This window comes from Lycorma delicatula, chromosome 4 (assembly GCF_047948215.1).
Source record: "Lycorma delicatula isolate Av1 chromosome 4, ASM4794821v1, whole genome shotgun sequence".
Classification (NCBI taxonomy): domain Eukaryota; kingdom Metazoa; phylum Arthropoda; class Insecta; order Hemiptera; family Fulgoridae; genus Lycorma; species Lycorma delicatula.
The window spans coordinates 205,759,623-205,780,033 of NC_134458.1; the positions used below are offsets into that span (position 1 = coordinate 205,759,623).

Sequence of the window (20,411 nt, forward strand, 5' to 3'; positions counted from 1 at the left end):
AATGTATAAGTATACGTACAATTACAAACATTCTACAGTGGAACTTCAGATATTCTACTTTAGGTATAAGAACATTAGAAAGGAAATAATCACATAATGTAATTAGGGAAACATTATGAGCATAGAGAACATAATGTGTTAAGCACTTAAACAACAATCATATACATAACGTAACAGTGGTCTATATTTTTCAACCAGCTGACATTACTAAAAGACTGTTTGTTCTACACACGAACTTAAAAAACAAGCCCAATCTCTTTATTTCACATTGCAATTCTACTTGATTAATTCATCTATTTTTTTTCTACATTGTATAATTAACCCAGCAGGTTGGCCAGTTCTACTAATTTTGAAATTTTCTTGAAATATAAACAGAATATTCTAATCTACGTATTTGTATAAATACAAGATTTTTTCTTTCCTTGGATTATCTCATTTCAATTCTGTCTGGTATTACACATAGATGAGCAGTTTTAAAATCATTCATATATTTGCTTCAAAATTTCTAAACAACAGCAATATCAGTACAAAAGAGCTAAATAAAAATTCTGCACAGATAATATATTTTAATAAGTAAACAGAACCTATAATTTCTAGATAGATTTTTTTTCTATTTATAAAAATAAATTAAGAAGACATTTAACACATTTTAATTATAATTAATCATCAACATTATCTTGCATTCCTACGATAATCATTTCTGAATCTTAATAAAATATTATTAAAAAGTATAAACACTTTAAATAATCCATAATAAAAGGCATAAGTTCTTTTAATTATAAACTAAACATGTTTTACTTTTTAAAATGGTATCTTCAGTAAAAATCAATTATCTTTATTACTTGGAAAAAACTTTTTAAGATGACATTTGGAAATGTTTTTATTTAATATCTGTTAGGGAATGAATTACTCCCAAATAAGGTTCAATTGAATTTATGAAATAATGTTTTATTTTTATGGTATAAAAAAGACTTATATGAATAACAGTAATTGTACTGTATAAATTATAATCCTGTCTATTATGTATTTTTATATTGATTTCTGTCCACTGTATAATAAAATGTAAAAATATAAATTGTATAACATGTATCAACTGAACACTGCAATTGCATGCACACTTCTCCTCGGCAGCTCGACTTGAAGCCAACTGACTTGTACTGTTTAATTCCCACTACAAGTACACATGCAACCAAACTATATGTATATTCTACAACAATATCAAGTAATGAAACCCTGATAAAAATTATTCAAAACAAATTACCAACAGAAGTTATTAAAAATGTTACATGCTTTAATTTTTATCATTTAACATTTTTATAAAGATAATTAGATAAAATATTATTCACCAAAAATAAGAGGAATTCCACGTAAAATGTCAATGTTATTGAAAATTTTAGTTATTTCTGTTTTCTGTCATTTTTTTTACAACTCGCAGCCTACCCAAATAATTTAAAAATGATATTTCTTTAGTGGCAAAACTTACTGTTTCAGTTTTCATTCATAATAGTTTAAGTGAAATAAATCTGAGCAAGTAATACAAAAGAACATGGCAGGTGCCAACATAAATTCTTCAATTTAAACATCTTATATTTCACATAAAATTTTATTACATAAAAATAAAAGAATTTTAATTGAGCATCATCCTATAGTTATTAAGAGTAAATAAATTGCATAAATAAAGTAAGATATTAAATAATTACCAAGATTAAATGAATTATTTATACGATATAAAATACCGTCCCTTCCCCATCCTTGAATTAACATCAACTGACGGATATGCAGGAAGACACTATTAATTTCAATAAAAAGTGAACATAGAGTATAACCTTGATATCGATAACTAGTCAAAGCAACACCAAAACCAAGAACCACCTGTTTCAGGAAAAGTAAAAAAAAAAAAAAAAGTGTTACAAAATAACTTACAAATAAAATGATTTCTATTTGTAATAACAATATTTACTAACAAAACAACACTAGTGCATCATTTTTTCTCCAAGTAGTTTTTTCAAAAAATTATGCAAGAAAAAAATTATCATGAGTAAACTCGTACACATAATTTAATTTTTTTTTAACCCTTTCAAGACTAAACTCATGCTCATCCTCATCCTCATCACCCTGACTGATGTTTTTCACCTTTTTTTCAAAAAATCATACAAAAATTTCCTTTTAACCTTTATGTAATATTTTTATATTAAATTAAAGCTCAGAACTTGGTGTTTCTAATATTTAAAGCACATTAGGTATTATGTTTTTCAAAATTATTTACTGAATAATGCCATGTTTAACCTATTTAAAAAGATATTTAAATGAACTAGTAAAGAGAAAATTGTATCATAAAACTTATATAAATCTAGCATAACATATATATATATATAATATAGCAACTAGTGACACCAATGGAAAGAAAATGAACTGTGTTGGTTGATACTGAAGTTGGCGAACTAGTAGCATAAAGGAAAATGTATTTAGAACAATGGAATCCCAGCACTTATCTCATCTGGTTACCGACTGATGGACTAAAATATCACAACATATTACTACAGCTGTCGACTGGAAAGTGTTAAACAAAATATCTAAAATCAAGAAATTAAAATTTTGAAAAAGAGCTAATTAAAATGGAAGTAGTACATTTTTTAATGTAGATATCAAAAGTTAAATTTTTAAAATAAATTTAAAACCAAAAAGCTAAACTAACTTACTGAAATAACTAACCACTTTTTTAGACAATCAACTAACTGAGTGATAACATGAAAGTATATGATTTAATGCACATAATTACAGGGGTTGTTCAGAAAGTTCTCGGCCTGACAAAGACAAAACAAGATTTTTCAGAAATAATTTATTTTCTAACATAGTAATCTTGGAATTCCATACATTTAGATCCCAAACTGTCAAACCATTTAATATCCTCACTATAATGCAATTCATCTAACCTTGTAAAATAAGTGGTAGTCTCAACTTTAACCTCATCAGTTGAAGTGAATCTTTAACCAGCAAGCCATTTCTCCAGGTTTGAGAAGAGGAAGTAATCACTGGGAGCTAAATCTGGTGAATGCAATGCATTTAGAAATACTTGAAAGAGTAGGTGGTCACAGAGTTTTGCAGCAACCTTAAGATGTGTGAGCAGACGCATTTTTGTAGAGAAAGAACACACTTTTTGGTCAGATGTGGATGTTCAGCTTGAATAGCACACTTCAATCAGTCCAGTAGCGAACCGTACCACTACCCATACTACTGGTCCTTCCTTTTCCCATGTAATGTATGAGCACTGCACTGAAAACTCTAAAAAGACCTAGAAGACTTTTCCTGCAGATGGAACCATTTGCTCTTTCTTTAGCACACTTTGATGGACTGCTGTTTTATCTCTGACATATAATGGTGGCATCCATGTTTCATCTACTATCAAAATTATCAAAGAAACTAAGCAGAATTGTGAATCGTGTTTAAATAAGTCGAAAGACCCTTGAGAAATGTTCACTTAAATGTGTTTTAAGTTGACTGTTAAAAAACACGGCACCCATTGAGCAGAAAGCTTTTTCTTAACCAAAATGTCATGTAAAATATAGTGAGCACAGTCAATCAAAATGTTCCCCCACATCAGCAAGTTTGCGTACCATCAGTCAGCCATCATTTAACACAACACTGGATTTTTCTAACAATTTAATCGGTCATACTGGTTTTTGGGTATCCCAAGCATTTATCATCTTGAATGGATGTTTGACTACATTTAATTTCAGCAGCCCACTTTTTTATTGGGTTATTTTACTTATCTTTAAGAATAACCTAATGAATCATCATTGTGCCATCTTTATGTCAGGCCAAGTACATTCCAACAAGACTCTGATAAATAAAGATCATAAACAGAGGTTATGTGACTGATAAAGGAGAAGTAAGATACATATAATTTTAATATCATAATTATGAATATCATTTCAATAAAAGAATAAAATAAATAATGATCTTGGAACAATTAAAAACAGATCAAAGATTTGTAGAAACAATCTAATAAATTATTTTTCTACAAAAATAGTAGATTGAGTAAATTTTGACAATTAGTCAAGAGATTTATTTTTGCAGTATCACAGAAAATTTATAAATACATCACAACCCATAAAAAACAATCAGAAATAAAAGAGCATTTCAAATAACTTTTGAATCAGCAAATCACTATTACAATAAATAATATGTTGATATGATATGGTGGAATGATTTAAATATATCATACACCGATTGTTGAAGATAAAGCAAAATATGTTTTTAAACACTTGCCTTTGCTGATTTTTAACCAAAAAGTTTAATTTACAACACTAAATAACAAGTTAATCTACCTAATTTATATATAGTTCAATTTACACAAAATAGCAAGACAAACTACCTGTTCAAGTTAATTATTCCATCTTTGACCACAATCAAAGAAATGAGATTTTTATTTCAAGCCTTATATTTAGCTACTTAGTACATCTATTTAAATTTAAATTCTGTTTTACATGCAATTAATAATGAAATGCAATTAAAGATAAAATGATAACTTGTGAAAATGCTCTGGCAGATTAAGTGTTCAAATGTTCTTACTCTAATTTTTACCTGATGGATAATATTTTTAATTGATTATAAAATTTAAAATCAATGGTTACGAACATTTTATGTTGTGTAAACGGATATTAGCTTCCACTATGAGATAAAAAGTTACCACAACTGATGTATCAATATGTGAAAGAATAAGCAATTCTTTTAAGGTTTTCACAAAAGTTTACTTCAAATTGTATTATCTCACATTTCACTTTTTAAACACCAATTTAAAATAACATTTTTAATACTAAAAGAAGAAAATGAAAAAGCCTTTTATTTATTGTAACATTTTAGAATGGTATTAACAGTACTAATAGAACAAGCTGTGCATCTACTAACACAAACTTTAAACCAATATCAGTTTAATTTTAAAACCTAATAAATAATTAGGTAATATTAAATATTAATTTAATATTACTCACTTAAATTTAATATGGATACATATTCTACAATAATAAGGGAATATTCTCACTCTACAAATATTTTTTTTGGAAAATAGTAATACACGATAAAATTAAATAAAAAAATTAGATATTACAATAAACAAACAGCAATAACAAGATCACCAGGATATCTGTAAAGTATAATCAAAAATACAAAACTATTAACAAATGGATTACTCTTGGCAATAGCCCAAATTACCATAGACAATTATTTACAAATTTAAACATAATTTTTTTTTTAGAAAGGTGTGGCACTCACACAGTTATGAATTTCCTACTGTAAATACCATTCTAATTTTAATATTACTGTAATACACTCACCAACACATGATGGACTAACAACGTATAGGTTTTTGGTTTAAGATCATGGATTACCATATCTAAGAAATCATAAATAAAATAACCTAGGAAAAAACAATTCTTATTAGGAATTTAATATGAAATTTCACACTGTGATAAACTATAATTAATGACAAACTAAAAAATAAACACTACTAAAAAATAAAAATAAGGAAGCAGAAAATTAGTTAAATATTAACTCTTTAGCAATGTTACAAACAAATAAATATTTTTAAAAAAAAATAAAACTATAAAAAACTGCATTAAAGTTAATGCTTCCTAAATTAAATCTACAATATCTACTAACACAGTAACATAAAGCATTTCCATTATACAAAAAGAAGCAAAAGCAAGCACATTAAACCTGCACTCAACTATACTGGATGATTCAAAAAGGAATTCACAACTTTAAAAGCATGTAAAGTTTGTTTAAATAACTTACAGATTTGATTGAGGTCTCATTTCATAGTAAAACATATCAAGATTTGACTCACGTTGTTCATTAATACCGAATTCAGTCATCAGCAGAATTCAGTATTAATACGTCGAATTCAGCCGGTAAGGTAACAAGCTGAATTCAGTATTTGGGCTGTCACCAGTGTTTTTAAAAATGGATACATTTACTGGTGTGGAATGTGCTGGCTGTATGTTTTGGTTTCACAATTTGTAGTCAGCAACTGCAGTTTAATGTAATTATCGTAGAGTACAATAGGGAGCCTCCTAGTACACATACAATTTACTCTTGGCACCAAACCTTTGTTGAGACAAGTTGTTCTGTTAGACATAAAAAATCACCAGGATGCCCCTCACATCCCAAAAGCTGCTGTGAAACAACTCAGAAAAAGCTTTGCATGTAGTCCGAAGGAACCAACTTGGCATGCATCACATAAGATAGGCATTTAACAAATTATTTGGCACGTATTACATAAACGATTGCACTTGAAGCCATACAAACTAAACATGGTTCAATACATTACAGATGATGTTAAAGTTGCTTGGCTGCTTTTTTGTATGGAAATGATGAATAGAATCGCAGACAATGATAATATAATTTTTAGTGATGAGTCAACATTTCATATATCAGTGGCAAGGTGAACATCCATAACTGATGAATATAAAGTAACGAAAACCCTCATGAAACTTTGTATTACATTCACGGGAACTCTTAAGGTCAATGTTTTTTGTGCCCTAAGCAAACTTGATGTGTTTCTCCATGAAATGAGACCTCAATCGAATCTGTAAGTTATCTCAATAAATCTTTATATGCTTTTAAAGTTGTGAAGTCCTTTTTGAATCACCCGGTATATCAAAATAATAGTATATATTTAACATATTCAAGTGACGCTGCCTGTAGCAGAACACTTTTCATTGAACATGTACTGCAGGCGAAAAACAGTGTATATTCACCCACAGTTCAAATAAATCATGAACATGGTTCATATTTATTCTATCTTGTTTACTGCTATAAACACTTTTGTTTCACATTTTTGACGAGAATGCTGCTCTAATCAACTACTCACAACATAGCATCCATTTGTTTACAAATTACATATGTATGAAAACACATTAGATCTAATAGATCAATCTTGTGTTTTGTATAAATTATTTGTAATATATGTAATAAAAATACAAGAATCCCTTGATTTATGTGGTTAATTCATCCCTGAAAATAGTCGTGTAAATTAAAACCACGTAAATCAAAACTGTTTTCTCAAAAAAGGTATACAGTACAATACTGTATTACTGTACAGTATAGTATCTGTACTGGGTATATATTTAGTAGGCTAAGTTTTTAATTCTTTTCGCAGGTAGAAGACACAGAATTTTTACACAATTTAGATAAACATGCTTTAATTAATAGAATATAAATCGAATCCAGTACAGTAAATATGATTACATACAGTAGAGTATTGTAGAAACAAAGTAAAAATATAATAAAGTACAAAAGAAAAATCATAATACAGTACAGCACAGTATTATTAAAAAAATAACCTTAAAATAAATGTAGATAAGTCTAAATACAATAAGGAATTTTAAAAAAAAACTTGTGATTTAGTTCAGCTTTGGTTCTTAAAATTAACTGTCCAGTTTACTCTGCTTTACTAACAGTTGCAACTGATCTAGCACCACCTTGTAGCATTTCGTATAACCTAACGGTCCATTTACAACTTTTGTACTTCATTCTCGATCAGGATCATTTTCAGTAACATAATCACAAAATTTTTCAATGTATCCTAATGCCTCCTGTAATTCTTTTACTCTTAACTGTGGTTGAGAAATGGAGGATGGGGTTGAAGGTTCACTACTGTCAATTTTTGTTAACACTGATTTAAATGTGTCATTCCTACTCGAATTGTCATCTAGCTGCTCATTTGGAGACTCTAAAGTTGGAAGCTGCCATTTTGGATTTAAAGTAGGGACCCTCTCCTACCGCCCTGCAAAACGGCATCAATAAACTGACTGCCTGGCCGTATAAGTAAATTTTATAAAATCAGCAATATAATAAAATAGTAAAAATAATATTTTAAAAATACCTAATTTTTAGGGGGGCAAAAGTTAAACTCTCTAATTTAATATTAACAATAGTTAATAATAAAAAACAAAAATGTTTAACAACAATTAAAATGAAAAATTGTTTTTTATACTGTCATTTAATTCAAAAATAAGCAATAAAAGCTTAATTTTATTATATTAAAAAATAAAAAATCAGGGATGTATTATAATCAGAAAGTTCACTGCTGCTACCTGCTCAGTAAAAATGGACTGAAAATTATTATAAATACGAGCTAACATTTGTGAATTTTATCAATTATTTATAAATTGAATTTTGTATTAAAATTCATATCCTAACCAGAAGAACAGAAGCTCTGTTTTTCACAATGTTCATCTAAATTCTCTTCAACTATCAGCCAAACTTTGAGTTCTTGATAGTTTCTATTTCCTTTCAATTTTACTTTTTTCTGTCATCTCTTCTTTGCACCATCTAAATAAAATTTCTTTTAGGATTTAACTGACTGAATTAAATAAACATGCCAGAATTTATTTTCTTTTGAATGATGTCTATAATTACTTATTAAATCTTAAAATTTGTGGCTCCCTCTATGAATCATGAGACCTTGCCGTTGGTGAGGGAGCTTGAGTGCTCAGTGACACAGAGTAACTGCACCGAAGGTGCAACTATATCGAAGAGGTATCTGTTAGGAGCCAGACTAAGGAATGATTCCCGAAAGAAGGCAGCAGCTCTTTCAGTAGTTGTTAAGGGCGTAGATCAGGACGACTTAAATGCCTATATTAACGTCACTCAGTCCTCTGAGTACTGCGCAGCTGAAAGCAATGGAAAACTACAGCTGCTTTTTTTTCAAGAAAATGTAGCTCTCTGAATTTTTAAATAGCAACGATAGCCTTCCTTGGTAAAATATTCCGGAAGTAAACTAGTCCCCCGTTCGGATCTCCGGGTGGGGACTATTAGTAGTCCCCACCCGGAGATGGGGACTATTTTTAAGTTTCTTAAAATTAAAAAATAACATTCTACAAGTCAGGGCGTGGAATGTTAGAAGTCTAAAAAGGTTGGTAGGTTAGAAAATTTAAAGAGGGAAATGGATAGGATAAATGTAGATGTAGTAGGAATTAGTGAAGTTCAGTGGGAAGATGAAAATGACTTTTGGTCAGGTGATTTTAGAATAATTAACTCAGCTTCAGATAAAGGGCAGGCAGGAGTAGGTTTTGTAATAAACAAGAAGATAAGGAAGAGAGTAGAGTATCTCAAAATGCATAGCGATAGAATCATTGTAATAGGATAAAATCAAAAACTAAGTTGACAATGATTGTTAACATCTTTATGTCTACAGGTGCCCATGATTATAATGAGGTATAGTGTGTATAAGAAGAAATTGACGAAGTAATTAAACACATAAAAGGAGATGAAAATTTACTAATAGTTGGAGATTGGAATGCAAGCATTGGAAAAGGCAAGGAAAGAAATATAGTGGGTGAATACGGGCTGGGAAAAAAGAATGAACGAGGGGGCCGACTTACAGAGTTTTGCACAAAGTACAATTTAGTAATTGCCAACACCCAGTTTAAGAATCATAATAGAAGAATATACACATGGAAAAAGCCAGGCGATACTGCAAGGAATCAGATAGATTATATCGTGGTTAAGCAAAGATTTAGAAATCAACTCATCGACTGCAAAACTTTCCCTGGAGCAGATATTGATAGCAACCATAATTTAGTGATAATGAAATGTAGATTGGGGTTTAAAAACCTGAAGAAAAGGTGTCAGATAAATCGGTGGAATTTGGAGAAGCTTGATGAAGAGGAGGTAAAGAAGATTTTTGAGGAGGACATCGCAAGAGGTCTGAGTAAAAATGATAAAGTAGAAAATGTAGAAGAAGAATGGGAGAATGTTAAAAAGAAAATTCTTAAATCAGCAGAAGCGAACTTAGGAGGAACAAAGAAAACTGGCAGAAAACCTTGGATTTCAGACGATATATTGCAGATGATGGATGAACGTAGAAAATATAAGAATAATACTAGTAATGAAGAAAGTAAAAGAAACTATTGACAGTTAAGAAATACTATAAACAGGAAGTGCAAACTAGCGAAAGAAGAGTGGATTAAAGAAAAGTGTTCAGAAGCGGAAAGAGAAATGAACATTGGTAAAATAGATAGTGCATACAGGAAGGTTACGGAAAATTTTGGGGTACATAAATTAAAATCTAATAATGTGTTAAACAAAGATAGTACACCAATTTCTAATAAGAAAGGCAAAGTCAATAGGTGGGTGGAATATATTGAAGAGTTATATGGAGGAAATGAATTAGAAAATGGTGTTATAGATGAAGAACAGGAAGTCGAAGAGGATGAAAGGGGAGAAACAATACTGATATGTGAATTTAAGAGAGCATTAAAAGATTTGAATGGCAGGAAGGCTCCTGGAATAGACGGAATACCTGTAGAATTATTGTGCAGTGCAGGTGAGGAAGCGATTGATAGATTATACAAACTGGTGTGTAATATTTATGAAAAAGGGGAAGTTCCATCAGACTTCAAAAAAAGTGTTATAGTCATGATACCAATGAAAGCAGGAGCAGATAAATGTGAAGAATACAGAACAATTAGCTTAACTAGCCATGCATAAAAAATCTTAACTAGAATTCTGTACAGAAGAATTGAGAAGAGAGTGGAAGAAGTGTTTTTAGAAGACCAATTTGGTTTAAGAAAAAGTATAGGGACAAGGGAAGCAATTTTAGGCCTCAGATTAATATTAGAAGAAAGATTAAAGAAAAACTAACCAACATACTTGGCATTTATAGACCTAGAACAGGCATTCGAAAAATGTTGACTGAATAAAATGTTTAGCATTTTAAAAAAATTAGGGTTCAAATACAGATAGAAGAACGATTGCTAACATTTACAGGAACCAAACAGCAACAGTAATAATTGAAGAACTTAAGAAAGAACCCGTAATAAGAAAGGGAGTCTGACAAGGATGTTCCCTATCCCCATTACTTTTTAATCTTTACATAGAAATAGCAATTAATGATGTTAAAGAACTATTTAGATCCAGAGTAACAGTACAAGGTGAAAAGATAATGTTGTTACAATTTGCTGATGATATAGTAATTCTAGCTGAGAGTAAAAAGGATTTAGAAGAAACAATGAACGGCATGGATGAAGTCCTATGCAAGAAATACCGCATGAAAATAAGAACAGAACAAAAGTAATGAAATCTAGTAGAAATAATATAGATGGACTACTGAATATTAAAATAGGAAGAGAAAAGATTATGAAGGTAGAAGAATTTTGTTATTTGGGAAGTAGAATTACTAAAGATGGACGAAGCAGGAGCGATATAAAATGCCGAATAGCACAGGTGAAACTAGCCTTCAGTCAGAAATATAATTTGTTTACATCAAAAATTAAATTAAACGTCAAGAAAACATTTTTGAAAGTATATGTTTGGAGTATAGCGTTACATGGAAGTGAAACTTGGACGATCGGAGTGCCTGAGAAGAAAAGGTTAGAAGCTTTTGAAATGTGGTGCTATAGGAGAATGTTAAAAATCAAGGTGAGTGGATAAAGTGACAAATGAAGAGGTGTTGTGGCAAATCAATGAAGAAAGAAGCATTTGGAAAAAATAGTTAAAAGAAGAGACAGACTTACAGACCACATATGAAGGCATCATGGAATAGTCGCTTTTATATTAGAGGGTCAGGTAGAAGGAAAAAATTGTCCACACAAGCAACATTTGAAATATGTAAATCAAATTGTTAGGGATGTGGGAAGTAGAGGGTGTATTCTAAAGAAATATTTCATACAATTTCCACTTATTATTATTCATTAATTACTTACTTATTTATTAATTTTACTTAATCTTACTAAAGTCATGAGAGCTTCCTATTGTTAACCAACAATCCTTTGAAGATTTAATTCATTGTGCAATTGCACTATCAAGTTTTCCCATTGTTTAACAACAGGATACTAGCAGAATTACTAGAATTTACAAACTATAAACTACCATTTAAAAGTAGGTACTTAAAAAAGTTATCCAAAAACAGAAACATTAACTTAAAGCCTGACTAGGTTTGAATCCTGGTCAGGCTTGATTATATATACTTTGAGAAGGAAAGGAAGCTGTATTTAATAATCACATCAGCAGATAAACAGATAAAAACAACGTAGTAAGTAGTAAAGAAATGGAGTTGAAGTAAAAGAATAAATAAACTCTATAAATTGAATAATTAACATATTTTAATCACAATTTTTAAAAAATTTACTGCTTTTAAAACTTAAAAGCAGTAATTCAGTTTCTTTTATAAGGGTTGTTTTAGCAATGTTGGTGACTTTAACTTTGTAAATCTCTGTAATCATATCTAACACTATGGAACAGGGGACCTAATGGCATCTAAGACTAATTTGTACCAATTTTTCAATTAAATAGAGGATCTTGTTTAAAATATGATTTTAATACATTTTTCATAGTGTAATGCATTATATGCAAATGTGTATGGTAATAACTTGCTAAAGAAAATTTGTGTACATGGTAAATGATAAAGGATGTATGCAGGTAAATGCCCTAAAGTTTTTGTATACCATGGTATATATCCGGTTTTGAGATATGAGGAAATAGATAGAAATTATGTAATAAAATATTACCCATAATTATCCTGGTGCCAAAATAGTAGTGTGCCTAAATGCCAACTCCTGGATCTTGTGGTTAGAGACTACTTTTTTAATGTTAAATTATTAATTTTCTGTTGTCTATATAGACATTTTATCTTCTATCTAAATATTGTTTGGGTATTGAAAATGGTTGTCATTTTTACATTTTGAAAAAGAGCAATACATAAGTGTTAAATTTATGTTTAAGATATATACATTTTATTTTACTATTATAAAATAATTCTAAGGGAGAAGGAAATTAATAAGTACACACTCTTGAAATTATGCAAGCATATTTTACTAATATACACAAGATGGATTTGATTTCAAATTGCACGACAATCTCTTGGGAGATGATTCAAAAATAAGAAAAAAGTTCATATAAACATAGGTCAGAAGAAAACTGTTCGTAAGCAACTTCTGGCTCGTGGAACATTTAGCCATGTTTACTGCTCACTCTTTTAAATTACACCATACAAAAATTCTTGGGGTACAAATTGAGGGCTAAATTTGGTGCTTCCATATGGATTTTGATCTAAGAAATTGAATAAAAGTGGCTCCAGACCTCTATCTTAATTACATTTCAAGAAAACTGGGTAAAACACGAAAAGGTTTTGTTGGAAAATTCACTTTTTTAGGTATGGAAAAAAATAAATTTTTTAATTTACCAATAAATAAATAAAAATTTCTAGTTAACTTCGTACCCAATTTAATTCTGAGGAAATTTAAGTAAATAACGTCTATTAAAACACAAATTTGAGAAGTTAAACTTTAATTAGAAACAAAACACACAAATTGGATCGGAAAAGTGATATGAATTTAAACAGAACAATTTTCATCAATGTTTGAACATAATGTAAATGAAAACAAATAGAAAATTTAACAATAACAGAAAAAATGAATAAAAAATAGATTTAAAAAAATAAAAATCTCATATTTTTTAGTTTTTTTTCTAAAAATTATTAAATAACAAAATGGGTACTTGATAAAGCTGCAAACATTTCTTCAAAGCAGTTGATCAATTGGCTATCATTCTGTTCAATGCATAGTTCAGCTTGGCGGATCCATGCTAGCCGGACACATCTAATAGGACCATTATTATTCCTAATAGAAGCTTCAGTTTCCATACACAATGTCTTAATTCTTTTTGTGTGCCAATATGAGCAGAACAGACTAACAACTTCATCCAACCCCAGAGCAAAAGTCTGCTAGCATGAAATTGGGAGATCAAGGTGGCCAATTTACTGGTTTGTTTCGATCTATTCATGGCTTATTAAATGTGCTATTTAAACGATTCATCACATCAGACAGTAGTGAGCAGGTGGACCATCACTGAAAAACCACATCTGCACTCTATCTGCAAGTGGAATATCTTTCAAGAGTTCCACCAAATTTGTTTGCAAAAAATGCAAGTACTGCTCTCATCTGAGCCTTAGCAGTAAGAAAAAAGGGTCTATGAGATTATCACCGAGAAGACCTCACCACGCATTAAATGAAAAACTGCGGTGGAAATGACTTGTAGCAGTCTCAAGGGGATTTTCTTCTGCCCAAGTGTGAGTGTTTCAACAATTTACAATGCCATTTCTTATAAAACAGGAATCATCAGTAATTATCATTTCACACTAAGTGTTCACTACCAGCATCAAATCGTAGTTTAAGGATATCCGTTTCTCGAACTCATCTCTCCAAATCCTCAAATTTTTTACAATCCAGTATTCTTCTATCTGGATAATTTCCCCAATATTCACACACAGTAACCAATCCATTTTTATTTACCTCACCATTGTCCACCAGCTCTCCAAACGAAAACAAATTTATGGTGTCGCCCATTGTGAATAACTGACCGAACAATAACAGCAAACACCGGTCAAATGAATATTCAAATGCTAGACACCAAACTTAATTTTTGATCAGCTGTTATTGCCAACCTACAAAAAAAATTTAATTTTTTCTGAAGGAGTTTGTGTCTTTTAAATTTATTTTTATAATTTTTTGCATTTGTATGAACATTGTTCTCTTTAAATTCATATCACTTTTCCAATCCAGTTTTTGTATTTTGCTCCTAATTAAGGTTGAACTTCTCAAATTTATTTAATTTTAATACATGTTATTGACATCAATTTTCTCAGAATTAAACTCTAAAAAAGTTAACTAGAAATTTTTATTTGATCATTGGTAAATTAACAAAATTATTTTATTCCAAACTTAAAAAAAAAGTATTTTCAGACAAAAGTTTTTCGTGTTTTATCCTATTTTTCTTAAAACCTAAGTGAGACAGAGGTCTGGGATAACTTTTATTCAATTTCTTAAATCAAAAACCTAAAGGAAGCATCAAATTTACCCCTTTATTTGCACACCAAAAATTTTAGTACTGTTCTCACTAACAAAATGTTTTCTGACTTATGTTTACTATGTGAACTTTTTTTCTTATTTTTGGCTATAGAATCATCTCCTGAGAGATTGCCATGCAATTTGGAATCACCTGTGTATAAAATAAGTAATAAGTGCTATGTTTATCTCTTACCTGTAGACAGAGCTAACAAAAAATGTGAAGCATAGTTTTGAATATAAATAAGATTTTCACCCATTTCTGGATACTGCCAAAAACTATAAAAAAAAAAAAAAATAATAAATAATAAATCTTTCTATAAATAAATTAATAATTTGAGGTGATTCTACAAACTAACATTAAATCACGTATATGTTGTAAACTTTCTCTTGAATTTTCTGTACCCAATATTCTTGCATTATGTCTACTAACCTTTCCACTAATATTAAACATACATTCATCACTGAAAATTAGGCAACTCCACACAAAAATGCTAATGTAAGACTTTATCATTGACATTTAAATTTTGTACAAACTGTAATTTATAAGAGTTCATTTTCAAATGTTTACACAGAATTTTCCACACAGTTGGGTAAGGAATTTGCAATTCTAAACTTGCTGATCTAGTTGATTTGCCTGGTTGATACAAATCACGAACACAATCCATTTGTTCTTCTGAACAGGAGGTCTTCCAGCACTTTTCTGTTTACACGACTCCCTGTGTTTTGAAACTGTATATTCCAGTCATAGATTGATTTTCGTGTTGGTGGTAATTTACCATATTTTGTTCTGAAACTTTTTGCTGACAACAGTAAGAGTTTGTTTTGGCTAATTCGAGCACACAAAAATCTTTCTGTACTGCAGTAGCTGCCATCTTGCTAGACTGGTAACATGACACATCAATCAGTGACATTAGCGGCAAAGCAAGTACCAACATAAACATTTAAAAAAATTCCCTGTAAAACCAAATCATTTACTGTATTTACATACACAAGTTTAATTTTTTAGAAGCTATCAAAAGTGTATATTTAGTTTGTAATCAATCTGTACATTTTGTGATTATACAAACTATCTGTCTCACAGAAATATATAAATTCTCAGAAAAGTTATGTAGAGTTAGAAAAAACCAAATAGAATTTTTAAAAACCATTTTCATTGTTTTTTTTCAATTCTACATTATTTCATTTACTTCTCTTTTAGAGCATTATTTAGCATTACACTTCATTAGTAGTTTATGTTTCATTTCAAAATATGTCACAGTTTAACTTTTTAAACATTGTTGTAATAAATTCATGTCAAACAGATTAAAGTTCAATGTAAAATAAAAGTTAAATTAGAATAAAGAAATATTAGAAGGATGTAAGATTGGAAAGAGTGTTAAAACATAAATAACAACTGTCATATATGGTCCACACATAACCTGAGCCATTAACTAATTAAATAATTTAATAATAAATAATCAAGATATTGTTTGTTGTAAACGTTAAAAAAATATCTTCCATTCTTTATTACACATAACTTTTGTCTGCCACATTTTTTTTTTTTGTTTACAGTCGTTTGACTGGTTTGATGCAGCTCTCAAAGATTCCCTATCTAGTGTTAGTTGTTTCATTTCGATACACCCTCTACTTCCCACATCCCTAACAATTTGATTTACATATTTCAAATGTTGCTTGTGTGGACAATTTTTTCCTTCTACCTGACCCTCTAATATAAAAGCGACTATTCCATGATGCCTTCATATGTGGTCTGTAAGTCTGTCTCTTCTTTTAACTATTTTTTCCAAATGCTTCTTTCTTCATTGATTTGCCACAACACCTCTTCATTTGTCACTTTATCCACTCACCTTGATTTTTAACATTCTCCTATAGCACCACATTTCAAAAGCTTCTAACCTTTTCTTCTCAGGCACTCCGATCGTCCAAGTTTCACTTCCATGTAACGCTATACTCCAAACATATACTTTCAAAAATGTTTTCTTGACGTTTAATTTAATTTTTGATGTAAACAAATTATATTTCTGACTGAAGGCTAGTTTCACCTGTGCTATTCGGCATTTTATATCGCTCCTGCTTCGTCCATCTTTAGTAATTCTACTTCCCAAATAACAAAATTCTTCTACCTTCATAATCTTTTCTCTTCCTATTTTAATATTCAGTAGTCCATCTATATTATTTCTACTAGATTTCATTACTTTTGTTCTGTTCTTATTTTCATGCGGTATTTCTTGCATAGGACTTCATCCATGCCGTTCATTGTTTCTTCTAAATCCTTTTTACTCTCAGCTAGAATTACTATATCATCAGCAAATTGTAACAACATTATCTTTTCACCTTGTACTGTTACTCTGGATCTAAATAGTTCTTTAACATCATTAATTGCTATTTCTATGTAAAGATTAAAAAGTAATGGGGATAGGGAACATCCTTGTCAGACTCCCTTTCTTATTACGGGTTCTTTCTTAAGTTCTTCAATTATTACTGTTGCTGTTTGGTTCCTGTAAATGTTAGCAATCGTTCTTCTATCTGTATTTGAACCCTAATTTTTTTAAAATGCTAAACATTTTATTCAGTCAACATTTTTCGAATGCCTGTTCTAGGTCTATAAATGCCAAGTATGTTGGTTAGTTTTTCTTTAATCTTTCTTCTAATATTAATCTGAGGCCTAAAATTGCTTCCCTTGTCCCTATACTTTTTCTTAAACCAAATTGGTCTTCTAAAAACACTTCTTCCACTCTCTTCTCAATTCTTCTGTACAGAATTCTAGTTAAGATTTTTTATGCATGGCTAGTTAAGCTAATTGTTCTGTATTCTTCACATTTATCTGCTCCTGCTTTCATTGGTATCATGACTATAACACTTTTTTTGAAGTCTGATGGAACTTCCCCTTTTTCATAAATATTACACACCAGTTTGTATAATCTATCAATCGCTTCCTCACCTGCACTGCACAATAATTCTACAGGTATTCCGTCTATTCCAGGAGCCTTCCTGCCATTCAAATCTTTTAATGCTCTCTTAAATTCATATATCAGTATTGTTTCTCCCCTTTCATCCTCTTCGACTTCCTGTTCTTCATCTATAACACCATTTTCTAATTCATTTCCTCCATATAACTCTTCAATATATTCCACCCACCTATTGACTTTGCCTTTCTTATTAGAAATTGGTGTACTATCTTTGTTTAACACATTATTAGATTTTAATTTATGTACCCCAAAATTTTCCGTAACCTTCCTGTATGCACTATCTATTTTACCAATGTTCATTTCTCTTTCCGCTTCTGAACACTTTTCTTTAATCCACTCTTCTTTCGCTAGTTTGCACTTCCTGTTTATAGTATTTCTTAACTGTCAATAGTTTCTTTTACTTTCTTCATTACTAGTATTATTCTTATATTTTCTACGTTCATCCATCATCTGCAATATATCGTCTGAAATCCAAGGTTTTCTGCCAGTTTTCTTTGTTCCTCCTAAGTTCGCTTCTGCTGATTTAAGAATTTTCTTTTTAACATTCTCCCATTCTTCTTCTACATTTTCTACTTTATCATTTTTACTCAGACCTCTTGCGATGTCCTCCTCAAAAATCTTCTTTACCTCCTCTTCATCAAGCTTCTCCAAATTCCACCGATTTATCTGACACCTTTTCTTCAGGTTTTTAAACCCCAATCTACATTTCATTATCACTAAATTATGGTTGCTATCAATATCTGCACCAGGGAAAGTTTTGCAGTCGATGAGTTGATTTCTAAATCTTTGCTTAACCACGATATAATCTATCTGATTCCTTGCAGTATCGCCTGGCTTTTTCCATGTGTATATTCTTCTATTATGATTCTTAAACTGGGTGTTGGCAATTACTAAATTGTACTTTGTGCAAAACTCTGTAAGTCGGCCCCCTCGTTCATTCTTTTTTCCCAGCCCGTATTCACCCACTATATTTCTTTCCTTGCCTTTTCCAATGCTTGCATTCCAATCTCCAACTATTAGTAAATTTTCATCTCCTTTTATGTGTTTAATTACTTCGTCAATTTCTTCTTATACACACTATACCTCATTATAATCATGGGCACCTGTAGACATAAAGATGTTAACAATCATTGTCAACTTAGTTTTTGATTTTATCCTATTACAATGATTTTATCGCTATGCATTTTGAGATACTCTACTCTCTTCCTTATCTTCTTGTTTATTACAAAACCTACTCCTGCCTGCCCTTTATCTGAAGCTGAGTTAATTATTCTAAAATCACCTGACCAAAAGTCATTTTCCTCTTTCCACCGAACCTCGCTAATTCCTACCACATCTACATTTAATCTACCCATTTCCCTCTTTAAATTTTCTAACTTATCAACCTTTTTAACATACAAACAACCTTTTTTTCTAACATTCCACGCTCAGATTCGTAAGATGCCATTTTTTAATTTTCCAGTGACCCCTTCCTTAGTAGTCCCCACCAGGAGATCCAATTTACCACCTAAATATTTTACAAAGGAAAGCGCTTCCATCTTTATTACATGATAATGCAGAGAGTTACATTTTCTTGGAAAAAAAGCAGCTGTAGTTTTCCATTGCCTTCAGCTGTACAGTACTCAGAAGATTGAGTGATGCTGACATGGCCGTTTAAGTTCTCCTAACCTACGCCCTTAACAACCAAAACAGCTGCTGCCCTCTTTCAGGAATCATCCCTTGTCTGGCTCTCAACAGATACCTCTCCAACATGGTTGCACCTTCGGTTCAGCTACTCTGTATCACTGAGCAAGCACCCTCACAATCAGCAAGGTCTCATTCATAGAGGGTCTCATTCAAGGAGTCATAGAGGGAGGTCAAAACAAACAAAAAACGTTAAAAACCAATTTGCAAGCAGCTGTTTATTTATCAATGACCACAAATCTAGAACCGATCAAAATGTCTGAAGGTTGTTTTTGGACGATTTCAAAAATATTTATATATTAATTGCTCTTAGTCTACAATCAAACAAAATTTTACAGGGTTGACACATCTCCTGTGATCCCAAACCAATAAAATGTCTGCTGATTGGCTCTTTCAGTTGGTTGTGTATCAATAATTAGAGTAAAAAAAATATATATATATATATATGCCTTGTCAGAAATAAATAAAAAAATCATATGAAACATTACAAGTTTATTACCTCATTATCAATAAAAGCAACCGCACAAAAGCATTTTCCAATTGACCTTTTTGATCACTATTTATTACATTAAAAATGTAACACACTTCCAACCTTATGTAAATTATTTAAGTACACTGGTAAGCTTGGCTGAAAGTAATACACTAACAATAATCAACCAGAATTCAATCAAAATTCTAATATTTCAATAATACTAAAAAATATTACTATGCCACTTTCACAACAACCAGAAAGATAAATAAAATAAAATAAGAGTTAAAAGACTGAAACTGCAGGTTTGGGCAAAAAGAACAAAAAAATGGAAATTGCTGCAAATAATCTTAACAGCAAAATTCTCTTCAGCCAAGCATTAAACACAGCAACTGTATAAAAAAAAGAAAAAAAAATATATATATATTACTAATTAAATATACT

The 20,411-nt window shown here is 30.4% G+C and overlaps 1 protein-coding gene across 3 annotated transcripts in view; it reads right to left on the minus strand.

Annotated features, from left to right (window-relative positions):
* LOC142323011 (TLC domain-containing protein 2-like) overlaps positions 1–20,411 on the minus strand; it is a 34,664-nt gene that overhangs the window by 13,360 nt on the left and 893 nt on the right. For all 3 annotated transcript variants that reach the window (XM_075362109.1, XM_075362110.1, XM_075362111.1), the window contains exons 2-4: positions 15,043–15,125; positions 5,334–5,416; positions 1,701–1,872 (exon numbers count right to left, since the gene is read on the minus strand). In XM_075362109.1, the coding sequence (XP_075218224.1) occupies positions 1,701–1,872; positions 5,334–5,416; positions 15,043–15,125 (338 nt within the window). The remainder of the gene's footprint in view (positions 1–1,700; positions 1,873–5,333; positions 5,417–15,042; positions 15,126–20,411) is intronic.